The sequence below is a fragment of the Marmota flaviventris genome, chromosome 1, assembly GCF_047511675.1.
Source record: "Marmota flaviventris isolate mMarFla1 chromosome 1, mMarFla1.hap1, whole genome shotgun sequence".
Lineage (NCBI taxonomy): Eukaryota > Metazoa > Chordata > Mammalia > Rodentia > Sciuridae > Marmota > Marmota flaviventris.
In genome coordinates, this window is record NC_092498.1 from 24,092,621 (window position 1) to 24,114,386 (window position 21,766).

Genomic DNA, 21,766 nt, shown 5'->3' on the forward strand with positions numbered 1-21,766 from the left:
GATGAGCTTCTGTGCATGTTGTTTAGTAGCCTAATCAGCCAAACTTGATTCCCAAAAGCAAGTTGAAAATATTTGACTGCTTTCTTTCAGTTGGTACAGAAAGAAATCTTATTGATGCATTCTTTCCCAATGTTTTATTTTACAAAATTATAGTAAGCATACTTAAATTTCTGAAATCTACCTTAACAAAACTTTTAAGTATGTACAATATTAATTAACTATAAGCATAATTTTGTACAAGCAGATATCAAGAACTTATTCCTCTTGCACAAGTGAAGCTATCTTTGTGTGTATGCATGCATGCACATGTGTGGTGCTAACGATCAAACCTAAGGCCTTGCACACCCTAAGCAAAAACTACCACTAGGCTACATCCTTCAGCCCTGAAACTCTGCTGAACATAAACTCCCCAGATCTCCTTCCCCTTAGTCCCACCATCCTACTCTCCGCTTTTACGAGTCTGATTATTCAGATACTTCATAAGTAGAATCATGCAGTATTTGTCCTTTTGTGACTGGCTTATTTCAATTAGCAAAATGTCCTCAAGATGCATCCACATCGTCACACAGCAGGATTTCCTTCATTTTGTATGGCTGAATATTCCATTTTGTGTACATATATGCTGTATCTTCTTTAGTCATTCATCCATCACTGGACATGTAGATTGTTCTCACATCATGGTTATTGTGTACAAGGCATCAATGAACGTGGGATACCTCTTTGGGATCCTGATTTAAAATCTTTTGGGTAAATATCCAACAGTTTCTATTTTGAATTTTTTGAGGAAACTCCAAAAAAGGGTTCCAATTACTCTGTAACCTTGTCAAAATTAGTTATCTTTCATATTTTTGATAACAGCCATCCTAACAAGTGTGTGGTGCTACTTTATTGTGGTTTTGATTTGCATCTCTTGATGTTCTACGATGTTAAGCATCGTTTCATATAGCTGTTGGCCATCTATTTAACTCTTTAGAGAAACATTTATTCAAGTCCTTTGCCCATTTTTAAATCAGCTTCTTCATTTTTCTATTGAGTTATAGGAATCCAACATTTTATCATGAATACTTCCACACATTAAGCAAAGTTAAAAGAATTTTAACATTTCACTACATACATTTATCCACTCACCAATCCAAATTCTTTTAAGGCATTTCAAAATAAAATGCAAATGTCAATGATAGCCCTAAATACTTCAGCAGGCATATCATTAGCTACAGTTCAATATTTGTTTGCATTTTTTTCATGAGGTAAAATCTACATATAATGAAACACACAAACTCAAGTATATAGTGTGTGTATATATAAATAAAAAAGGTTATTTCATGCCCCTTTCTAATCCTCCCAAAGGTACTACTATTTTCTGATTTTTTTCACGCTACTTTGGTGTTACTTATTCTAGAACTTCAATAAACAGAATTATACAACATATACCTCTTTAGTAAAGTTCTTTTACTTAGAAAAATGTTTTTAGAATTCATCTATTCAGTCATTTGTTCCTTTTTGCTTGTTGAGTAGTATTCCAGTGTAAGAATAAACTAGTTTAATTAATCCATGGCACTTGGGCTATTTCCAGTTTTATGCTATTATGAATAAAATTGCTTAATTTGATCAATCTATAAATTCAACACAATTCAAATGAAAATCCCAGTAAGGGCTTCTGGGGAACTTGATAATTGAATCTATTATTTAAATGGAAGTACAATGGCCAAGAATAGGCAATTTAAAAGATATTAAGAAGAGAGGACACTCATTCTATCACATATTAAATAATAACTATAATTAAATAGTCACTATAAAGCTATAGTTATTAAGTGTAGAACTGGCTCAGGGAATGACAAGCCAATAAAAATGAATTGAAAAGTTCATAAACATTCTACCATATGAGCAGATGGGTAAGAAAAGAATAGACTATCAAAAATATGGTGCTAATTGTCTGTGTGGAAAAACAGACTCTATCTTGGAGAAATGCAAATTAAACCAACACTGAAGACTGAGGACACAGCTCTGTGGTAGAAAAGGTGCCAAAGTGAGCTTGAGGCCCTGGATTCAATCCCCAAAACTGCAAAAAAAATTATATTAAATTAAACTAAAAAAATACCAACATCAAGATATTATTTTATACCTTCTAGATTGGGAACAATGAAAAAGACTAATAATACCAAATGTGAGGATGAGAATCAACAGGTACTCTAGTGTAGTGGGAATTAAGGGTCAGGACCCCGAGATCTGGAAGCAGCAGCACAGTCCAAAGTCTGAACCCTGATCAAAGTAGGGTTTTAACTTTTATGCATAAGCAAGTTTTGGGTACACACAGGCAAGAAAGTTGGTGTCATTTTCTTGGAGGGTGCATTCTTCATTTCTTATATGGATGAAGCTTGTCAACAGCCCAGGGACTTGTAGCTCATGTAGTTTAGGGACTTTTATTGCACTAAGCCTAAAAGGGAATTGTTCTGTCCCTGTTATTGTTTCCTGCTTCCACTACTGCTGTTATCTGTAAGGTACCTGGTTAGCGGCTATAAGCCCCTATGGGTTAAATGTCAGTAAGCAGAGCTGCAGAGTGTCAGCATGCAAAACCACAGCCTGTCAGCTCTTAAATTGCTAAAGTTCCCATTTTTGCTCTACCACGGTTTATGAAAATTTAAGTTAATACACTGATTTGGAAAGACAATATTTAGTAAAGTTAAAAATGTGCCTATCTTTGGCCCTCTAGCTCCCCTCCTGCGTATACCCTCAAGTAGTATTTTTAAAATTGTAGATTATGACCATTTGGTGGCTTGTGAGCAGTTTTTCCCCCCACTAAAATAGAATAAAACAGAACAGACTAGAAAATATTACAGAGTAATATCACTTGTAATAGGGATAAGTATTATTTCAAGAAAAATTGTTATTTCTGTTATATGTGCACTGAGCTATACCCCCACCTTTATTCTTTACCTTGCACAGCTCCTAAACCTTGTGTGGTTTGACTGTTTGTTTATTCTGGATCACAATTTAAAATATATTAATGTGAGACATTATAAAGAGTTTGAAAGCCATATTTAGAGAAACTATCACACATATGTATAAGAATATATGTAAAATGATTTTCATTTGCAGCAACTATGATGGCAAAAAATTATAAACCACCTAAGCATCTATGAATGAAATGTTCAGGTAATGAATGCAATCCCAAATAAAAGTTGAAATGAATACACAGCCATATTATTGCCATGAATAAATCTCAGAGAATAATGCTAAATCAAACATAGTATTATAGAAATATAATATAATATAATATAGCCAGGCGTAGTGGCGCATGTCTATAATCCCAGCGGCTCAGGAGGCTAAAACAGGAGAATTGCAAGTTCAAAGCCAGCCTCAGCAATGGCGTGAGGCACTAAGCAACTCAGTGAGATCCTGTCTCTAAATAAAATACAAAAAAGAGATGGGGATATGGCTCAGTGGTCAAGTACCTGCTGAGTTCAATCCACAGTACAAAAAAAAAAAAAAAAAAGAGTAATATCATTAATATGTAATTTAAAATATGTAAAACAATGCCAGGTATTATTTAATGATAAATGTACACAGAACAAAAATATAAAGAAATGCAAGACAATGAGAAAGACCAAATCCAGAATAATGGTTCCTTAGGGAGAAGAACAAGATTAGAAAGAGGAACACTGGAAGTTTCAACCACATCTGTAATTCTTATTAAAAAAAAAAAAAAAAAAAAAAACTGAAGTAAACATGTCAAAATAGCAGCCATAATTGACAAAGCTGGGTAGTGAGTGCATGTGTTTGTCATATCAATCTTGAATGTTTCTATATTCAAATATTCAAGTATTTTATACTTTAGTATGAGGCAACTTTTCCAAACATCACATTGAAGGTACTAATTATGTCTAAGACCATGTGACATAATCTGTTACCCTATCCCTTATCACTTTGAAGAAAATAAAATAAATTCAATTTTTCTTAAAAAAAAGAAGTCCTCTAAAATTCACATTGGTGATTGACACCAAAACATTTGACTATCTTGAGATATTATTGTTTTTATTACCTACTGACTTCATTTTGTTGTACTACTTCTAAACTTTCTGCCTTGAAAATCAACACTAATTAGGGGCTATCAGCATTAAAATGGGCTGCTGAGAATTAGAAGCATTTTTGAGGTACAATGTGGTAAGATGGATGGTCATTTACCTTTTCTGGGTTTCCTTCAAACATGATGCATGCTATAGACTCACTCCTTAGAAAGATCTTCTAGCTAGTATTAAGTGGAGTTAGGGTTCAAATGCAAGCCCAGGCAATTAACCATGGCCTCTGCAGTCTCTGCAAATTCTTTACCTTACACAGCTCCTAAACCCTGTGTGGTTTGACTCACACCTGCCCTCTTGCACCATTTTCTCTTCTGGCTTACAAAGCTCCAACCACCGCTTCCTCCTTCCTATTTCCCATTAGTGAGTTCTTGCTCTGGTTATTTCCTCAGTCTGAAATGCCCTTTCCTTTGTTGATACTTAACTGCCTGTCAATGACAACCATCTCCAGAGAACGTTCTCCAACCACTCACTAGCCCACCTTCTCTCACCATTACTTTACCTTGTTATTTTCTTCAGAGCATTCAATGTTCACTGAAATTATATCACTTTACTATTTGTATCCCTCCTCCACCACTAGACTGAGAGCTTTCTTGGGAGCAAGTTCTTGCCTGTCTTCTAGTAATAGTTCCTCAATAATTATTGTTAACACTAAATCTTTTTTCCCTCAGTTTCCACACATGTCACGTGAAAGGGTTAAACTACAATACTTATCCTAAGTTTTTTTTTTTTTTTTTTTTTTTAATGCAGTGCTAGGAATTGAACTTAGGGAATATGCATGCTAGATAAGCATGCCCACTGAGCTACATGCCAGCCACCTTTTCTGATCTTAACACTATGACAACGCAGTATCTTCCTTTATAGGAAAAACATTGACTTAAATTCACTGTGTTAGGATGCCCTCTTCTGGGAAGTGTATGAATTTCACAAAACATATGTTAAACATCTCATCTGTTACACCACTAAGCCTTTTGGGGGTGGGGGTGGGAGTGCCAGGGTTCAAATCCAGGGTCTCATGCATACTGGGCAAGTGCTTTACCACTGAACTATATCCCCAGCTCTAAGCCTTATTTTTAAATCACTATTCCAGAATTAACACATTAGATAATAACCGAAAATATAAGATTACTCATTCTTCATTGTATCCGTCTCCTTCCCCTTAAATACAGCATTCATTTATAAAGATAGTATTTTTGCCACTCCTGATCACTGATTTCCTGTCCAGCTTTTCCTAAATATCTTCTAAGGTATTTATTCTTTATATAACACTAGACCCATCTAGGCATAGTTTTTATGGTGCTATTACAATATAAATAGAATAATATAAAATACAGCCCAGCTTTAAGTCACTTAGTACTCTAGAAAGTCTCAAAATCTTAAACTGGATTAAGATGATCCAGGATTCCCACTGCCCTCAGATATTTGGCAGAAGCAAACAAAAATCATTGTGAGCTGGGTGCAGAGACTCTAATCCCAGAGACTTGGGAGGCTGAGACAGGAGGATTGAGAATTCAAGATTATCCTCAGCAACTTAGCAATGCCCTAAGCAACTTAATGAGGCCCTGTCTCAAAATAAAAAATTCAAAGGGCTGGGAATGTGGCTTAGTGGTAAAGTGTCCCTGGGTTCAATCCCTAATACTCCAACCCCCCACTCCCCCCGCAAAAAAAAAAATCTCAAAAGGAAATTAACATTATCCTAGACCCAAAATTTATTTCTAAAAATAAGTTTCCAAAAACATCATCCAGCATGCATTCAAACATAACTAGTATATGAAGAGACAAGCCAACATAAACAAGAAATGGCATTAAATAGCATACAACAGAGATCCATAAGTACTGCAGAAAGTTGAATTACCAGATAAATTGTAAAATCGTGTTTACTTTATTCAAGGGGATTTAAGAATACTCCCCTCCACTACCACCACCACAACTAGAAACTGCAACAGTGCAGATTTGTAAGGGAAAAACACACACTAGAAATTCTAGGGCTCGGGATGTAACTCAGTGGTATAGTACTTGCCTAGGCACAAAGCCCTGGGTTTGATCCCTAGCACTGTGAATAAATAAACATCTAAAACTAGGGAGAGAGGGGGAAAAAAAAAAAAAAACAGCCCAAACCACTAACAATTATCAAAATTAGTTATTCAGTGAACAGATTTAAAAGCATTTTAGATACAGCTAAGAAAAAAATTAATAAATTAAAAGACAGAACAAACTACACAGAATGAAGCATCAAAAGACAAAAGAATGGTACAGACAGAACAAAAGGCAAGAGACATGAAGGATTCAGTGAGGGAGACTAACGAATATAATTGGAGTCATAAAGGCAAAGAGATGGAATGAATCATAAACAAAATGTAATGGCTCAGATTTCTCAGAATTGAGATTCAAGATATCTAAAGAATCCTAAAGAGAAGAAATCAGAGCCAGATACATCACAAAACTAAAGACAGAAAATCTTAAAAACAGTTAGTAGGGAGGCACCAATATGGGAGATAACCTTCAAAGAATTAGTAGATATTAGAAACAGTTGGATTCTCAATAGCAACAATGGGACCCAAAAGACAATAGAACGCGCGAGAGAGTGGGACATTCAGCTTCTGATCGGGAACCTTCTTTGCACTAGCGACAAGAAAGGCAAGAAGATTTTTGTTCAGAAGTGTGCCCAGTGCCACACGGTGGAAAAGGGAGGCAAGCACAAGACTGGGCCAAATCTCCATGGACTGTTTGGGCGGAAGACAGGTCAGGCTGCTGGATTCTCTTATACAGATGCCAACAAGAACAAAGGCATCACCTGGGGAGAGGATACACTGATGGAGTATTTGGAGAATCCCAAAAAGTACATCCCTGGAACAAAAATGATCTTCACTGGCATTAAGAAGAAGGGAGAAAGGGCAGACCTAATAGCTTACCTCAAAAAAGCCACTAATGAGGAATAGCTACTGCCTTATTTAGTACAAAACAGAAATGTCTCTTGGCTTTTTTATGTGCACCATAATTTAATTGATGTGATACACCAGAAATCAGATCATGAATGACTGACAAAATTATTTTTGTTGGACAATCCTGATTTAAGTAAAACTGACTTGTAGTTAAATTAATATTTTGGTTATATTCCCACTTCAGTAAATTCTATCACTGTTTCCCCTTTTTAAAGTTGTGGTTGGACTTAATTAGTAATGTTCAGTATTTCACAAAAATGGTGAATGACATCTGAAAACTGGCTTTATATTTAGTTTTATAGAACTGATTATGTGAATATGTTTAAAATATGGGTGAAATCACTTCACTCTCTCAGAACCAAGCATGATTCACATTTGTTTCAATTGGTGTTCATTAGCCTATTAAAGGCAGTGGTTGAAGATAAGGAAGCAGTGTCTACTTTATATTTTTGTTGACCATGCCCATTTAATTAGAATTCCCTGTATCTAAAATGCTGTTGTTTCCTTATGGAAAGGCATTTTAGTGTGGTTTATGTATGATATTAAATAAAGAATATTTAACACTTCTCAAAAAAAAAAAAAGACAGTAGAACACTATCTTTAATATTAGAAAAGAATATAACCACCAATCTAGAATTTCATACCTAGAGAAAATATCCTTCAAAGTTGAAGGATAAATAAAAGCGTTCCCAGATAAGCTAAAGCAGAATATGCTACTAGTAGATCCATACTAAATGAAGTATTACATGATGTCCTTGGGGCAAAAGAAAAATGATCTCATAAGGCAGCTGGAGACATAGAAAAAGTGAATATCAACTATGTATAAAACAATATCTTGTGGGGTTTAAAATATTCAATGAATGAATACACCAGATAATAATAGCATAAGACAGGAACACAGGAATGAAATTATATCCCCATGAAGGACAAAAGTACCAAGTATATAAGACTCTGATAAATGAATGATGTATGATTTAATTTCAAGGGGAATCATCAATAGCAAAGGCATATATATCTTCCAAATTAACAAGAAAAATAAAGAAAGAAAACTTTTCAATCACTCAAAAAACAGAAAGGTAAATATAACAGGTGAGCAAAGATAAAACATGTAGTAAATATGTCAAATAAATAGGTGAAGAAATTATTTATTTTTTAAAGGTTTACATAGACAAATTATTAAAGATTTAATGTTAAATAAAAAATAATAAATTTACTTATTTATTTGGTATTGGGGATTGAACCTAGGACCTCGAGCATGTTAAGCATACACTCTACCATTGAGCTACATCCCTTGCCCCAAGATGACAAATTTAAATCTAAATATATCAGTTCTTACATTTAATATAAATGGAATAAATACTTCTGTTAAAAGCCAAAAGAGAGCCAGGCCTAGTGGCACACAGCTGTAATCCCAGTGGCTTGGGAGACAGAAGCAGGATTGTGAGTCAAAGCCAGCCTCAGCAACTTATCCAGGGCTTAAGCAACTCAGTGGGACTCTGATTAAATAAAATATAATGAAAGGGCTCGAGATGTGGCTCAGTGGTTGTTAGGCGCCCCTGGGTTCAATCCCTGGTACCAAAGACCTTCAGAATGGGATAAGACAATAAAACCAAAGTCATACATTAATAGTAAATGACTGTAGATCAAGTCCCAGTAATTATATGCAAGGCTTAAAAAATTGTGGTAGACTACTTACCTAGCATACGTGAAGCCCTGGGTTTGATCCCCAGCACCGCTAAAAAAAAAAATTGTGATGAAGATAAATGTGAGAGTGCCTGCCTTGATCCTAAATCTTTCAGATAAGAATGGTACCACAAGCAAAGGAAAAAAAAAAAAAAAAAACCCAGTCCAAATATTACCTGCAGCAGCCAGATGGGCTGTAACCTCATCAGCCGCTGTTGAGTTGAGAATATCTGAATCATCATAAGAGGTGTCCTCGGGAGAAGAAGGGGAGTCTTCATCAGCACTTAGCATACTGTGTTCAGTGTAAGTAGCCACGTGGACCTGTTGTACTTGTTGGGCCACTGCATGGGCTTCTATGGTAGCCATGTGTTCAGTTTGAGTCACTCCGTGTTCCTCCATGAAGATCTACTGCCAGAATAAAAGAAAAACAAAACAAAACAAAAAAACAGAATTCAGTGTGTAATGTAGCACAATTCCTAAACTAAGAAAAAGATTGACACTTTCTCCAAGAACAAAAGGACTTTGACAAGCCTGATTTTACTACTTACCTCATCACACCAAGCCACGGGAAACAGAAAGCACTATTCAAATATAACATAAAAATGGAGGGGGTCTGGGGCTGTGGTAAAGTGCTTGCCTTGAATATGTGAGGCACTGGGTTCGATCCTCGGCACCACATAAAAATAAATAGATACTGTGTGTTTATCTACAACTAAATAAATATATATTTTTTTTAATGGAGGGACGTTTTCCTTATGTGAAACCATTTTGATGGAAATTCACTATGATAATTTTATATCTCATGTCACAACTAACAAATATTCTTGACACAAATAACAAAAAGACTTTAGAACACAACAAAAATTGCCAGGCATGATAGTACCTGCCTGTCATCCCAGCTGTTCAGGAGGCTGAGGCAGGAGGATCACAAGTTCGAGGCCACCATGAACAACTTAGTGAAATCTTGTCTCAAAATAAAAATAAAAAGGGCCAGGGATGTAACTCAGTGACAGAGCATTTGCCTAACACATGCAAGGTCCTAGGGACCTGTCCCTAGTAATGCAAAACGCAAAACAAAACAAAATATCCCAGTGACTAGCATTTGACATTATGGACAAAAAAACTGTAAATAAGTGAAATACTTAACATTTTCTTTGTATTTCAAAGAAAATGGGAGTTAACCCCCTCATACAATTATTCAAATTGACTTCTCTGCTTACAAAGCTACATTTCTTGTAAACCCTAAACTGAAGCAGTAAATTATAATGCAGCGAAGTTTGCTCTCCTGCTGTACTTACAATCTCCTTTCCCTTTCTAGTTCATTATTCTTGAAAAAAAAAATGAGCACAAGATATATGTATATAGATTTAAAATTAAAATGTGCATATTATATATATTGTTTACCTTTCTCATATTAAAATATATCTGGACATTTTAACACATTAAAACTATATAGAGGGACTGGGGTTGTGGCTCGTGGTAGAACACTTTCCTAATACATGTGAGACACGCAAATAAATAAATAAATACATAAACGAATAAATAAATAAAAATAAATTTTGAAAAATCACTATATAGATCTACCTTATTGTTTTTAAAAAGCTACAGAATACGTCATTGTATGATGTGCTGTAATTTATGTAACCAATCACCTACTGATGAAGCAAGGCTGCTTCCAAAATTTTGATGTTATAAACATCAGCATCGTGAATTCTTGCATATAATATTTTGTATATTGGTCCCTGAAAAAATTTAAAATAGAACTACCGTACAATTCAGCAATTCCACTTCTGGTACTTACCCAGAAGAATTGGAAGCAGGGTCTCAAAGAGAGATTTGTATACCCATGTTCATATTCATAGCAGCATTATTCACAATAGCCAAAAGGTAGAAGCTACCCAAGTGTCCATCAACGGGTGATTGGGAAACAAAATGTGGTACATACATACCACATATTATTCAGCCTTAAAAAGGAAAAAAAAAATGCAAATTAGGAATAAAGGGGAACTTCCTCAACTTGTTAAAAGACATCTACAAAAAACCTACAGCTAACATTATATTTAATGGTGAGAAACTAGAAGCTTTTCCACTAAAGTCAGAAAAAAATAAGGATGTCTCCTCTCAATACTTTTTCCAACATTGTCCTAGAAATGCTAGTTAATGCAATAAGACAATACATAAACAAACAGTACCGTGATTGGGAAGGAAGAAACAAAACCGTTTCTGTTAATGGATGGCATATTTTTCTATGTAAAAAATTTAAGACAATCAACAAAAATCTGGAACTAATAATAATTATAGCAAGGTTGCAAGATACAAAATGAACATTCAAAAGTCAATGTTTTCCTATACAGCAGCAATGAACAAATGGAATTTGAAGTTAAAACATGATATTATTTATATTAACACCCACAAAAAATGAAATCCTAAGGTATGAATCTAACAAAATAGGTACTAAATCTATACAGGGAAAATTATAAAACTCTGATGAAAGAAATCAACTAAATAAATAGATATTCCATATTGATGGATAGGAAGACTCAATACTATCAATTATCAGGAGTAACAAATGAATTATGGGTCTCTGAACTGCCCAAAGACAGAGGCAACATGTCTCTTGAGACAAGGGAATTTCTCAGTGCAAAGGTCCTGATAGAAAACTGCCCAGTTATTTAGTGATGCCCTGTTCAAAGGGAAATTCTTTGCTAGTCAAGGAGTTTTATTATTTCAAAACTTTGGGTTCAAATGTCTGCTGCCTGGAAGTAGAGTTCTAATTGGGCTGTGTTTACCCTCAGCTTCAGTGTTGTTTATCTTATAATTTTTTTTTAAGTTGTAGATAGACTCAATACCTGTATTTTAGTTGTTTTTATTTTTACGTGGTGCCAGGGATGGATCCCAGTGCCTCGTGCACGCTAGGCAAGTGCTCAACCACGGCCCCTGGTTTTGTTTATCTTGAAGCAGCTTTCTCACAATAAATCCTTCTGAAGTTTAAACCTATATAGTAAACGTGCAAGCTTGCTCGTGGTCAGTCTTCCTCCACCAGAAGCAGGCTGGATCACAAAGCCCTAGCTTTTTCTTTACTTTTGTGTCTGTCTGTTTTTTTCCTAATCCCCTTATCAACCAGTTTGGTTACCCGTAAATAAACTGTTGCTCAGGATGTGACAATCAACATGTCAGTTCTTTCAACTTCATCTCTAAATTCAACATAATCCCAAACAAAATCTTAGCAAGCTATTGTGGATATCAACAAACTGTTAAAATTTATACTGAGAGGCTAGGCATGGTGGCACACACCTGTAATCTCCGTGATTTGAGAGGCTGAGGCAGGAGGATCACAAATTCTCAGCAATTTAGTGAGGCTCTAAGCAACTTAACGAGACCCTATCTCAAAAAGGCTGGGGACATAGCTTAGTGGTACAGTACCCCTGGGTTCAATATTCACCCCGCCCCACCCCGCCCCGGGCTGCCACCAACACACACACACATACAAATGTTTATCGGAGAGGCTGGAGACCCAGAATAGCCAACAGAATACTGAAGAACAAGAAAGTAAGAGGATTGACACCATCTGACTTTAAGAACAGAAATCAGGACAGTATGGTACTGGCAAAAGAACAATTAGTTCAATGGAACAAAAACAGAGAGCCTAGAAATAGACATGCATAAATACAGTCAACTGATTTTTAAAAAAATATATTTTTTAGTTGTTGATGGACTTTTTTTATTTATTAAATTCAGTGCTGAGAATTGAACCTAGAGCCTCACATATGCTAGATATGTACTCTACCACTGAGCTACAACCCAAGTCCCAGTCAGCTGATTTTTTTTATAGGGGGGGCAAAGCCAATATGAAGTTTCAACAAAGTTAGTCTTTTCAATGAATGGGTGCTAGAACACATATACATTCACATCAAAAAACGAATCAAGACACAGACCTTATTCTAATTAATTATTTAAGATGGAGTCTTGTCCAGGCTGCCTTGAACTTCTAGGTGCAAGGAATCCCCTGCTTCAGCCTCTTGAGTAGCTGGGACTATAGACACCAACCACTGTGCCCAACCAGATCTTCTATTCTTCACAAAAATAAGCTCAAAATGGATCATGTACCTAAGTATAAAACGACTAGATGATAATATGGAAAAAAAATCTAGATAACTTATGGCAATGACTTCTTAAATACAATGCCAAAGTCAGGATACATAAAAGAAAGAATTGAGAAACTGGACTTCAAAACAATAAAAACTTTTACTCTAGACAGGCACAGTGACGTTATGCCTGTAATCCCAGTGACTCAGGAGGCTGAGGCATGAGGACTGAAAGTTCAAAGTCATTCTCAGCAACTTAGTGAGACCCTATCTCAAAATAAAAAATAAAAAGGGCTGGGGATGTGACTCGGTGGTTAAGTGCTCCTGTATGCAATCCCTGGTACCAAAAACAAAACAGAACATAAAACCAGAAAAATAAAAAAAAATTTATTCTGTGTAAGACACTGTCAAAAGAATGAGAAGGCAAGCTCATAGGTTAGAGAAAAATATGTGTAAAAAGACGTATCTAATAAAGGACTGTTATCCAAAATAAACAAAGAATTCTTACAACTCAACAATAGTAAAATAACCAATCTGAAGAGAGATCTCAAAGAAGGTATACAAGTGATAAATAAGCATAGAAAAAAATTTTCAACATCATATGTCAATAGGGAATTGGATATTTAAAACAAGATACCACTACATGCCTATTAGAATAGGTACAATCCAAATCACTAGCAACACTAAATGCTATCCAGAATGTGGATCAAGAATTGTCACTCATTGCTGGGTACAGTCATTTTCAAAGACAGTTTGGCATTTCTTACAAAACTGAATACACTCTTACTATACGATCCAGCAATTATAGTTCTTGGTATTACCCAAAGGAATTGAAAACTTAAATCTGCACATTGAAAACAAAAATCTGCACATTGATGTTTACAGCAGTTTTATCTGCAATTGCCAAAACCTGGAAGCAACACAATGTCCTTCAGTAAATGAACAGATAGAAAAATGTTGTTGATCCAAACTATGAAATTATTATTTGGCACTAAAAAGAAATTAACTATCAGGCCATAGAAAAACCTTAAATTAACATTACCAGGTAAAAGGAGTCAATCTGAAAGGATTATATAACACATGATTTTAACTATATGACCTTCTAGAAAGGGTAAATTATGCAGACAGTAAAAGGTTCAGTGATTTCCAGGTATTAAGGGGAATAGAGGGATGAATAGGCAAAGCACAGAGGATTTTGAAGGCAGTAAAACTACTCTGTATGACACCATGGTAGTAGATACATATCATTATACATTTGTTCAAACCCATAGAACATACAACACCAATGTAAACACCTAATGTATACTTCTGGAATTTGGTGACAATGATGTGTAAATCTAGGCTCATCGACCAGGACAAATGCACCTCTCTGGTGCAGTAAGTTGATAGAGGGGAAAGCCATGCATGTATGAGGGCAAGGATTATAAAAGAAATCTCTGTATCTTCCATTCAATTTTGCTGTAAACTTGAACTACTGAAACAAACAAACAAAAAAAAGTAGTCTATTTGAAACTAATTTTTTAAAAAAGGAAATTCTGACACATTGCTACAACCTGGATGAGATTTGAGGAAAAGGCATTTTGCTCAGTGAAATAAGCCAGTGGCAAAAATAAATACTATATAATTTCATTTACATGAGGTAGTTAGAGTAGTAAAAATCACAGTTAAGCAAAGTGGAAATGTAGTTGCCAGAGGCTGAGGGGAAGAGGAAATGAGGAGGTGCTTCATGGGTTCAAAATTTCAGTTTTGTAAGATGAAAAGAGTTCTGGAGCTTGGATGCACAATATGATTTTACCACAACTTGAAATTTCAAAATCCTTATACAAGTTTAACTTCTATACAAAGAATGAGATTAATCTCAGAACAGAATTAAAAAACTAGCCCTTTATTTTCTTTATTTAAAAATTGTACACACTATTTGATAATTGTTTTTAAGAATAAATTCTTGAACTGGTGATGTGGCTCAGTGGTATAGCGCTTGCCTGACATGAGGCCCTGGGTTTGATCCCCACAACCACAAAAACAAAACCAAACAAAAAGAATAAATTCTTGAAGATATAATTGCTTGGTCAAAGGACATATACTTTAAATTTTGACCCACCCATATTGAAAAGTTGAGTAGACAACCTTATGTGTATAAACCCACACAAAAATGTGAAATTTGACTATTGTGATAACATACATCACTGCATATCTAGAACTTACCAAAAGAAATTGCAACCATATAGATACAGACATATGACTTTTATGGCTACATCTAAAAGGAACATAATAATCTATTTAAATTCTTGTCACTTTTACTCTGCTCTATTATAAGTCTCATTTTCCATCTTTGGGGACTTCTAAAATCCTTTGTTCCTCTGAGTAATCACTTTAAGTTTCATCCTGCTGTCTTTCTTCTTCAGGTCAACTGTTTGCATGCAGATGACCAGATTCTTATTTTTTGTTCTTGATTCTGTTTTAATTCTTGCACTATTCACAAATCTTTTTGCTTTTTTAATTGCCTTTTTTTAAAAAAACTCTCATACCATTCTACACATATGACAATTCATCCTTCTAACATAGTAATTATTAACTTTGGAACTATTTAATTATCTCAAGGAGTATGCTGTATTTCAATATAAAGTTCACTATAATTACAAAATAAAACAACCACAGGGTTCCACAAATCCAAAAAGATTAGCAAGCACTCAGCTATCACACCAATCCCCTTCTCACTCTTCCTTTCCTGTTGAGGTCATCTCCCCCCGCCATCACACCCTCCTTTTTCCAAATGAAGCTTTTCAAGAGGAACATGGCAAAATAATATTTATTTAATAGAGAAATAAAAGGAAGAAAAACAGGGTAAAATGTTAACATTTGGAAAATGTGGGTAAGGAGACTACAACAATTATTTGTATCATATTTGGAACATTTCTAAAAGTCTGACATTATGGACTATTAAAATCTTTTTTTTTAAGAGATATACTCGATAAGCTGCCCCAAGATTTCATCCATATCTTGTATTTGGTGCAAGTTTCAGAAAATCGAAGGGAATATGTCCTTGCCCCCAGATTTGTACTTATCTAAAACGTAATTGAACACACTAAGTCACACAGTTAAACACAATATATGAGAAGAAAATACCAATAAAGTGCTATTTTTCCATCCATTTCTCTGTTCTCCTAATCTAAGAGACAAATTGCATAGGGCATTTTAGAATTCTGGGTACTTCAAAATTGTTTTCAAATGATTTGGGATTAGATGGCATCAAACTGCTTTTCAAAGGGATTTGTACGCTATATGCTTGGCAAAATGGATTTCAATTCTTTGCTCCCAAATGCAGTTCACAGTATAAATCAATAGGGCTGTCTGCTCCACAGGCTTGTCACTTCTGCCTAGTGCCCCATCTCTTTCCACCTCCCTCCCTCATCCTAGTCTTCAGTCTCTCTAACCATTTGTATTCTACACACTCTAAAATGCAAAGGCAAGGGTGTTCTAGTTTCTTTGAACCAGAGTGAGATATCTGTAAATGTTGCTTTCAATGTTTTCATAAATTAAACAGGTTGTCTAAAGCCAGATATGACTGACATACACATATTACATGAGATCATTAGACTCCATCCAGTTAAGTCAATTTTAGTGAAGCAATTTAGCTTTCATTCATGAGCAATCAGATTCTCTGGCTAGCAAAACTGATGGGAATTGCTAAAAGGCTGAAATATATTAGATAATGTGAATTTTTAAAAACCAGGGTCTGGGGTTGTGGCTCAGCAGTAGAACACTTACCTAGCATGTGCGAGGCCTTGGTTTCAATCCTTGCACCACATAAAAATAGATAAATAAAATAAAGGTATTGTGTCCAACTAAAAAATAAAATATTAAAATAAAATAAAATAAAAAAACCAGCATAGACTATTGCCCAGATATATAGAACCCCTGGACAAGTTACTTAATAACCTCTAAGCTTCAATTCTGTCATTTTTTAAGTGGAAAAAAAAATGACAGTACCTATCCTCAAAAAGATGAGGTGAGGATTAAATGAGATGATCCAGATAAAAGTCAGGAACACAGTGCCTAGCACACAAGCACTCAACATTAATTATGATGATGCCAGAATCCATGTGACTTTATAACTCTATTCTTCCTGACTAATGTCCTTGGCTAGTCTCCTAAGCATCAGGCCTCAATTTTTCATCTTTAAATTAGACACCTATCTCTGAGGATGGTTTTCTTGATTGTATTCAAAAGATTTGCACCCTAAAGCCCTATATTATATTAACTCGAGCAACTGAAATACTGTTCTCCTAGACACAAAATAAAGAAACTACAAGAAACCAATACTCCTAGTATAATTTTGTGATAACTCACAAAATGGAGAGGATCATGGCTGGGGTGTGGCTCAGTGGCACAGTGCTTGCCTAGCATGTACAAGGCTCTGGGTTAGATCCCCCAACACTGACCCCCGGTGCCACCCCCACCTCTATTCCCACCCCCAAAAAAAGAGAGGCTTGGATGGACCTGTCAATGATTCTTCTGAACCAATGTGAAAAGATGAAAATAGTGGTAATACATATGGATTCAAATAAAAGGGTATAACCAGTTTATTAAAACTTCTTCCTAAGCCTGAGGTATAATCACCTGGGGTACAATATGTGCTTCATCTAAAGGTCCGAGTAGAGATGAGTATCTACTTTTGCCCTTCTAAGCCAGGTAGGGTAAGACTGAAGATAATGGAGGAGAGTGCAGAAAAAGACTTCTTCATCCAGCAAATCCTGGTACTTGTGGTCAATAATATCTAGGGAACTGCTGGAGTCTGGAGACATGTTCAAGGGAGCTAAATTTAGTCTAATCCACACATAATGGATAACATTATGTGTAGAGTATTTTTAAAAAATCAAAGTGCAAAGAACAGGTTAGGAAATCTAATCAAAGTATAATTAAATGTAAAAGAAAGCATTAGTCTAATCGATAGCATTATCATATCAAAAGAAAAACTGTAAGAACTGCCTAAGGGAAAAATCTCAGACCAAGCAATGTGCCTACCCAGGAAAACCCAGAGAGGCTCAATTTACATTCTTGGACACATCTAGAATTCAAACTATCACTAAGACAGAAATTACACTCAACAGAACAAAAAAGCCTGAAGCCAACCCTAGAATTTGCTTCTTGTAGGACATAGAGTAATGGATCAAACCTCACACCACAGCAGAAAAAAAGTAAACTGCACAAAAAAGTCAGTTGAAAACAGAAGTTGAAATATGGCTTAATTCTGAGTAGAAATGGAGTTTAAGACTAGAAGAATCTACTTGAGCAGGAATATTCTCTTTCACAGTGTAATATCTGAATTGTTGAAGGGGAAAAAAAAAAAAACACACACAACCAAACCAACCTCCTATATGACTAGGCACTACCGAAAAAAAAAAAAAAAAAAAAAGAAAGAAAGAAAGAAAAAGAAAAGTCACAGTCATATGTGTAGTTATTGTTTTCCATTTCCAAACTCCAAGTATGGACCAAAATACAATTAAGTGTGATACCAAACAATGTAAAAGTTAATGACATAAAAGCGAAAATAAGGCTGACAGAAATCAGGAGGTAGGGGCAGAAAGGTGGAGCAATGGTCAGGAGTATTAATGTCTTTTCCTTCATAGTAAAGGAGGCCGCAGATCCTATCATAACAGGAAAATTTAATTTACAATGTAACTATCAAAAATAGAAGGAATGGGCTGGGGTTGTGGCTCAGTGGTAGAGCACTTGCCTAGCATTTGTGAAGCACTGGGTTCAATTCTCAGTACCACATATAAACAAACAAATAAAAAAGGTCCATCAATAACTAATAAAAATTTAAAAAAATAGAAGGAAATACTGTAAAGTAATCGTTACATTTCATAGAAGGAAGTCAATAATGCCCAAGTGTGATAAATCAAGAAAAAATAGTATAGATGTTTTAGAGTTATGGAGGTATTACTTTTTGATAACCCTACTAAACAAAATAGTTAAAACTGTAAACAAAATGTTAAAGTAACTGCCACTGTAATAGGGACTGCGGGTAGGAAGAGTGTGGCAAAAGACCATTGACTTTTATAATCTTCTATCTGATCTTTTATCATATGAATTATGACTTTTAACAAATGATTTTTTTTATTTTTAAATTTTTTTTTTAGTTGTAGGTGGACAATACCCTTATTTTATTTTTATTTGGTGCTGAGGATCAAACCCATGCCTCACACAGGCTAAGTGAGCACTCTATCTCTGAGCCACAACCCCAGTCCCTTAACAAAATGATCTTTAAAAACAAATAAATATTGCTTTCTAAACTGATCCTTTTGAAAATTAAAATCAAATGATATGCTAGGAAAACTGTCACTAGAAAAATCAAACCCTTCTCATGCTAAGAACCAAGAGAACAGCCCCATTAGAGTTTAGAAATTGCCTTATCTTGAATAAGACTAATTTAACTTGGAGTATCTGAAACTAAAAGAATTTTATATGACTGTAATCACAACATTTTTCATACTAATGTTGATTAAATTTGTAAACAGTCATTAACAATGACCATCTGGTCGATAATGATGCTTTTACAGAACAAGATTTACCATACAATTTCATGATGACTTGAGGATGAGTGGATGGTTTTATTAAAACAATATTGTGCCAGGCATGGTGGCACATGCCTGTAATGCCAGCAACTCAGGAAGCTGAGACAGGAGGATCATGAGTTAAAACCCAGGCTCAGCAAATTAGTGAGGCCCTAAGCAACTGAGCAAGACCCTGTCTTTAATAAAATATTTTTAAAGGGCTAGGGATATGGCTTGGTAGTTAAGTGCCCTGGGTTCAATCCCTGGTACCAAAAACAACAAAACATTGTAAGCTCATTGAAGGCACTGTTGGGTCCACAGGTCTCTTAAAGTATGTCATAATTTGTCCCTTAATAAAAGATTGGGAGGTGACTGGTTGCACTTTAATTACTAAAGCTAAACCCAGAAAATTACAGTTTCTCTATTCATATTTAATTTTATTATAGATATAATTTTGTTAATTATATATAATCGATGTGTGTATGTATGTGTATCCCATTTCCAAGACTTCTAACAGTTGTCCTTTAATATTCATGAAGGGGCTGGGGTTGCAGCTCAGTGGTAGAACACTTGCCTTGCACGTATGAGGAACTGGATTCGACCCTCAGCACCACATAAAAATAAATAAAATAAAGGTATTGTGTCCTTCTACAACTATATTTTTAAAAATTTCATGAAGGATTGGTTCCAGGACTCTGCATGGACACCAAAATATATGATTTCAAGTCCCTTATATGACATATGAATCATTTGCATAGGACTTATACACATCCTCCCATATATATATTTTAAATCATCTCAAGATTACTTATAATATTTAACATAATGCAAATGATATGCAAAGTATTGTTAGACTGTATTGTTTAAAGAATGATGATAAGGGAAAAAAGTATGCATATATTCAGTACAGGTACATTTTTTTTTCCTGAATATTTTTGATCCATTGTTGGTTGAATCCATGGAAGTGGAACTCTTGGAAGCAGAAGGCCAACTACACTTGTTCTGAGTGGCTCTATACCCAGCTGGGGGATGGATCAGTTAAGGAAGTTTTCCAGACTTGCCAACCAGCTTCCTTCTTAAAATTTTGCACAAGGAGATTGGAAGAGGAGAGAAGGTATTTCATTGATGTTTTCATTCACATCAGTATTGCTCCAATAATAGAGGACACTGTATCCCCCAGCTCCAGCTGTGTCCTTCCTTTTGTCCCTGGTGGCTGAGCACCAGCCGGAAGGCATCCCACCCAGAGGTCAGACTGTCAGCCTTGTCCCCTCTGAGCTCCTTAGGTTCTTCTCTTTTTGTTCCCCTACCCCTAGGGGTGGCAGCTGTTTCCTGTATGGATTATCTCAGTGTATACTTTATTCTTCTTTCAGTCTTCCAACACCTGGAATTAAATTTTCTGAAATACCCTCATACGTTTTCTAGGCACTGCTTGATACAAAGGAAAGAAATTATGTATCTTCATCAGAAATTACTCCTAGAACACTGCTAAACAACAATCTGGGCTTCTTATGCTCTCAATAAAGAAGTGAGTCTAAGCCCAATTTTAGAAGACCACCATTAGGGCTTCTGTTTCCAGAAACTGTTTCTGTTTCCATAAACTGATGAAGGATAGTACAAAATCAGTTTCAAATCGTTAAAAAATTAAAGAGTATAAAATCACTCACAAAGAGAGAAACGGGTAAGAAGTGAGAAGAGGGTACAGACGGAAAAGGAAGGAGATACAATCATTTATCCAAAAATTTCAAACATTTATGGATAAACATAAAACCCTTAAAACTTATAGACTGTTTATTTCTGGAATTTTCTTTTTTATATTTTCAGACCATAACTAAAACCATGGAAAATAAAACTGTGGATAAGCGGCAGGTAGTATATGTAGGTCTATATATATGTACTGAAAATAAGGCATGGATGCTGACTATAATTTCCAGCACAGGCTAGAAGTGATTTAATTATTATTATACAAGGGACCCATTGTGTATAAGGGTCCATTCCATCTCAATCCCGATCCTCACTGCTATAGCAGGATGGTTAAGAAGAGACTCTAGAGTCACAATACAGAATTTGAATCTCTGCTTTGCCACTTATTGGCACCTTTTCACTGGGCTTCTGTGACTTAGTTAAAATGGGGAGAATACATTAATCAAATGAGCTACTATTTGTAACAGGGCTTAAAATGGGACATGCAACACAGTGAGTGCTGTATAAGTATAGCTTATCAGAACAGTATTTCACATACAAAGACAGGTAAAGTATAGAAATGCCAAAAGTTACATGATTTTTTTTTTTTTATACTGGAAGAAAAAAATGCTTACAGATCACACAAGGAGTTTTGACTACACAAAGATGTCTATCAGAGAACAGTTCTTAATCTTTTCTGAATCATAGACCCTTTTGAGGATGAGTAAAAGCTACACAGCTTT

At 35.3% G+C, this 21,766-nt stretch overlaps 1 protein-coding gene and 1 pseudogene across 15 annotated transcripts in view; one reads left to right on the plus strand and one right to left on the minus strand.

Annotated features, from left to right (window-relative positions):
* Nrf1 (nuclear respiratory factor 1) overlaps positions 1-21,766 on the minus strand; it is a 136,673-nt gene that overhangs the window by 76,082 nt on the left and 38,825 nt on the right. For 7 of the 15 annotated variants that reach the window (XM_071611927.1, XM_071611913.1, XM_071611911.1 and 4 more), the window contains 3 exons: positions 10,503-10,665; positions 8,878-9,109; positions 8,715-8,753 (listed from right to left, as the gene is read on the minus strand). In XM_071611927.1, the coding sequence (XP_071468028.1) occupies positions 8,715-8,753; positions 8,878-9,100 (262 nt within the window). In that variant the 5' untranslated portion in view covers positions 9,101-9,109; positions 10,503-10,665. Of the gene's footprint in view, positions 1-8,714; positions 8,754-8,877; positions 9,110-9,584; positions 9,665-10,502; positions 10,666-11,550; positions 11,680-21,766 lie in introns of those variants that run through there. The other 8 variants (XM_027950102.2, XM_071611934.1, XM_071611974.1 and 5 more) reach the window with 6 other exon arrangements.
* On the plus strand, positions 4,157-7,030 carry LOC114104101 (cytochrome c, somatic pseudogene; annotated as a pseudogene).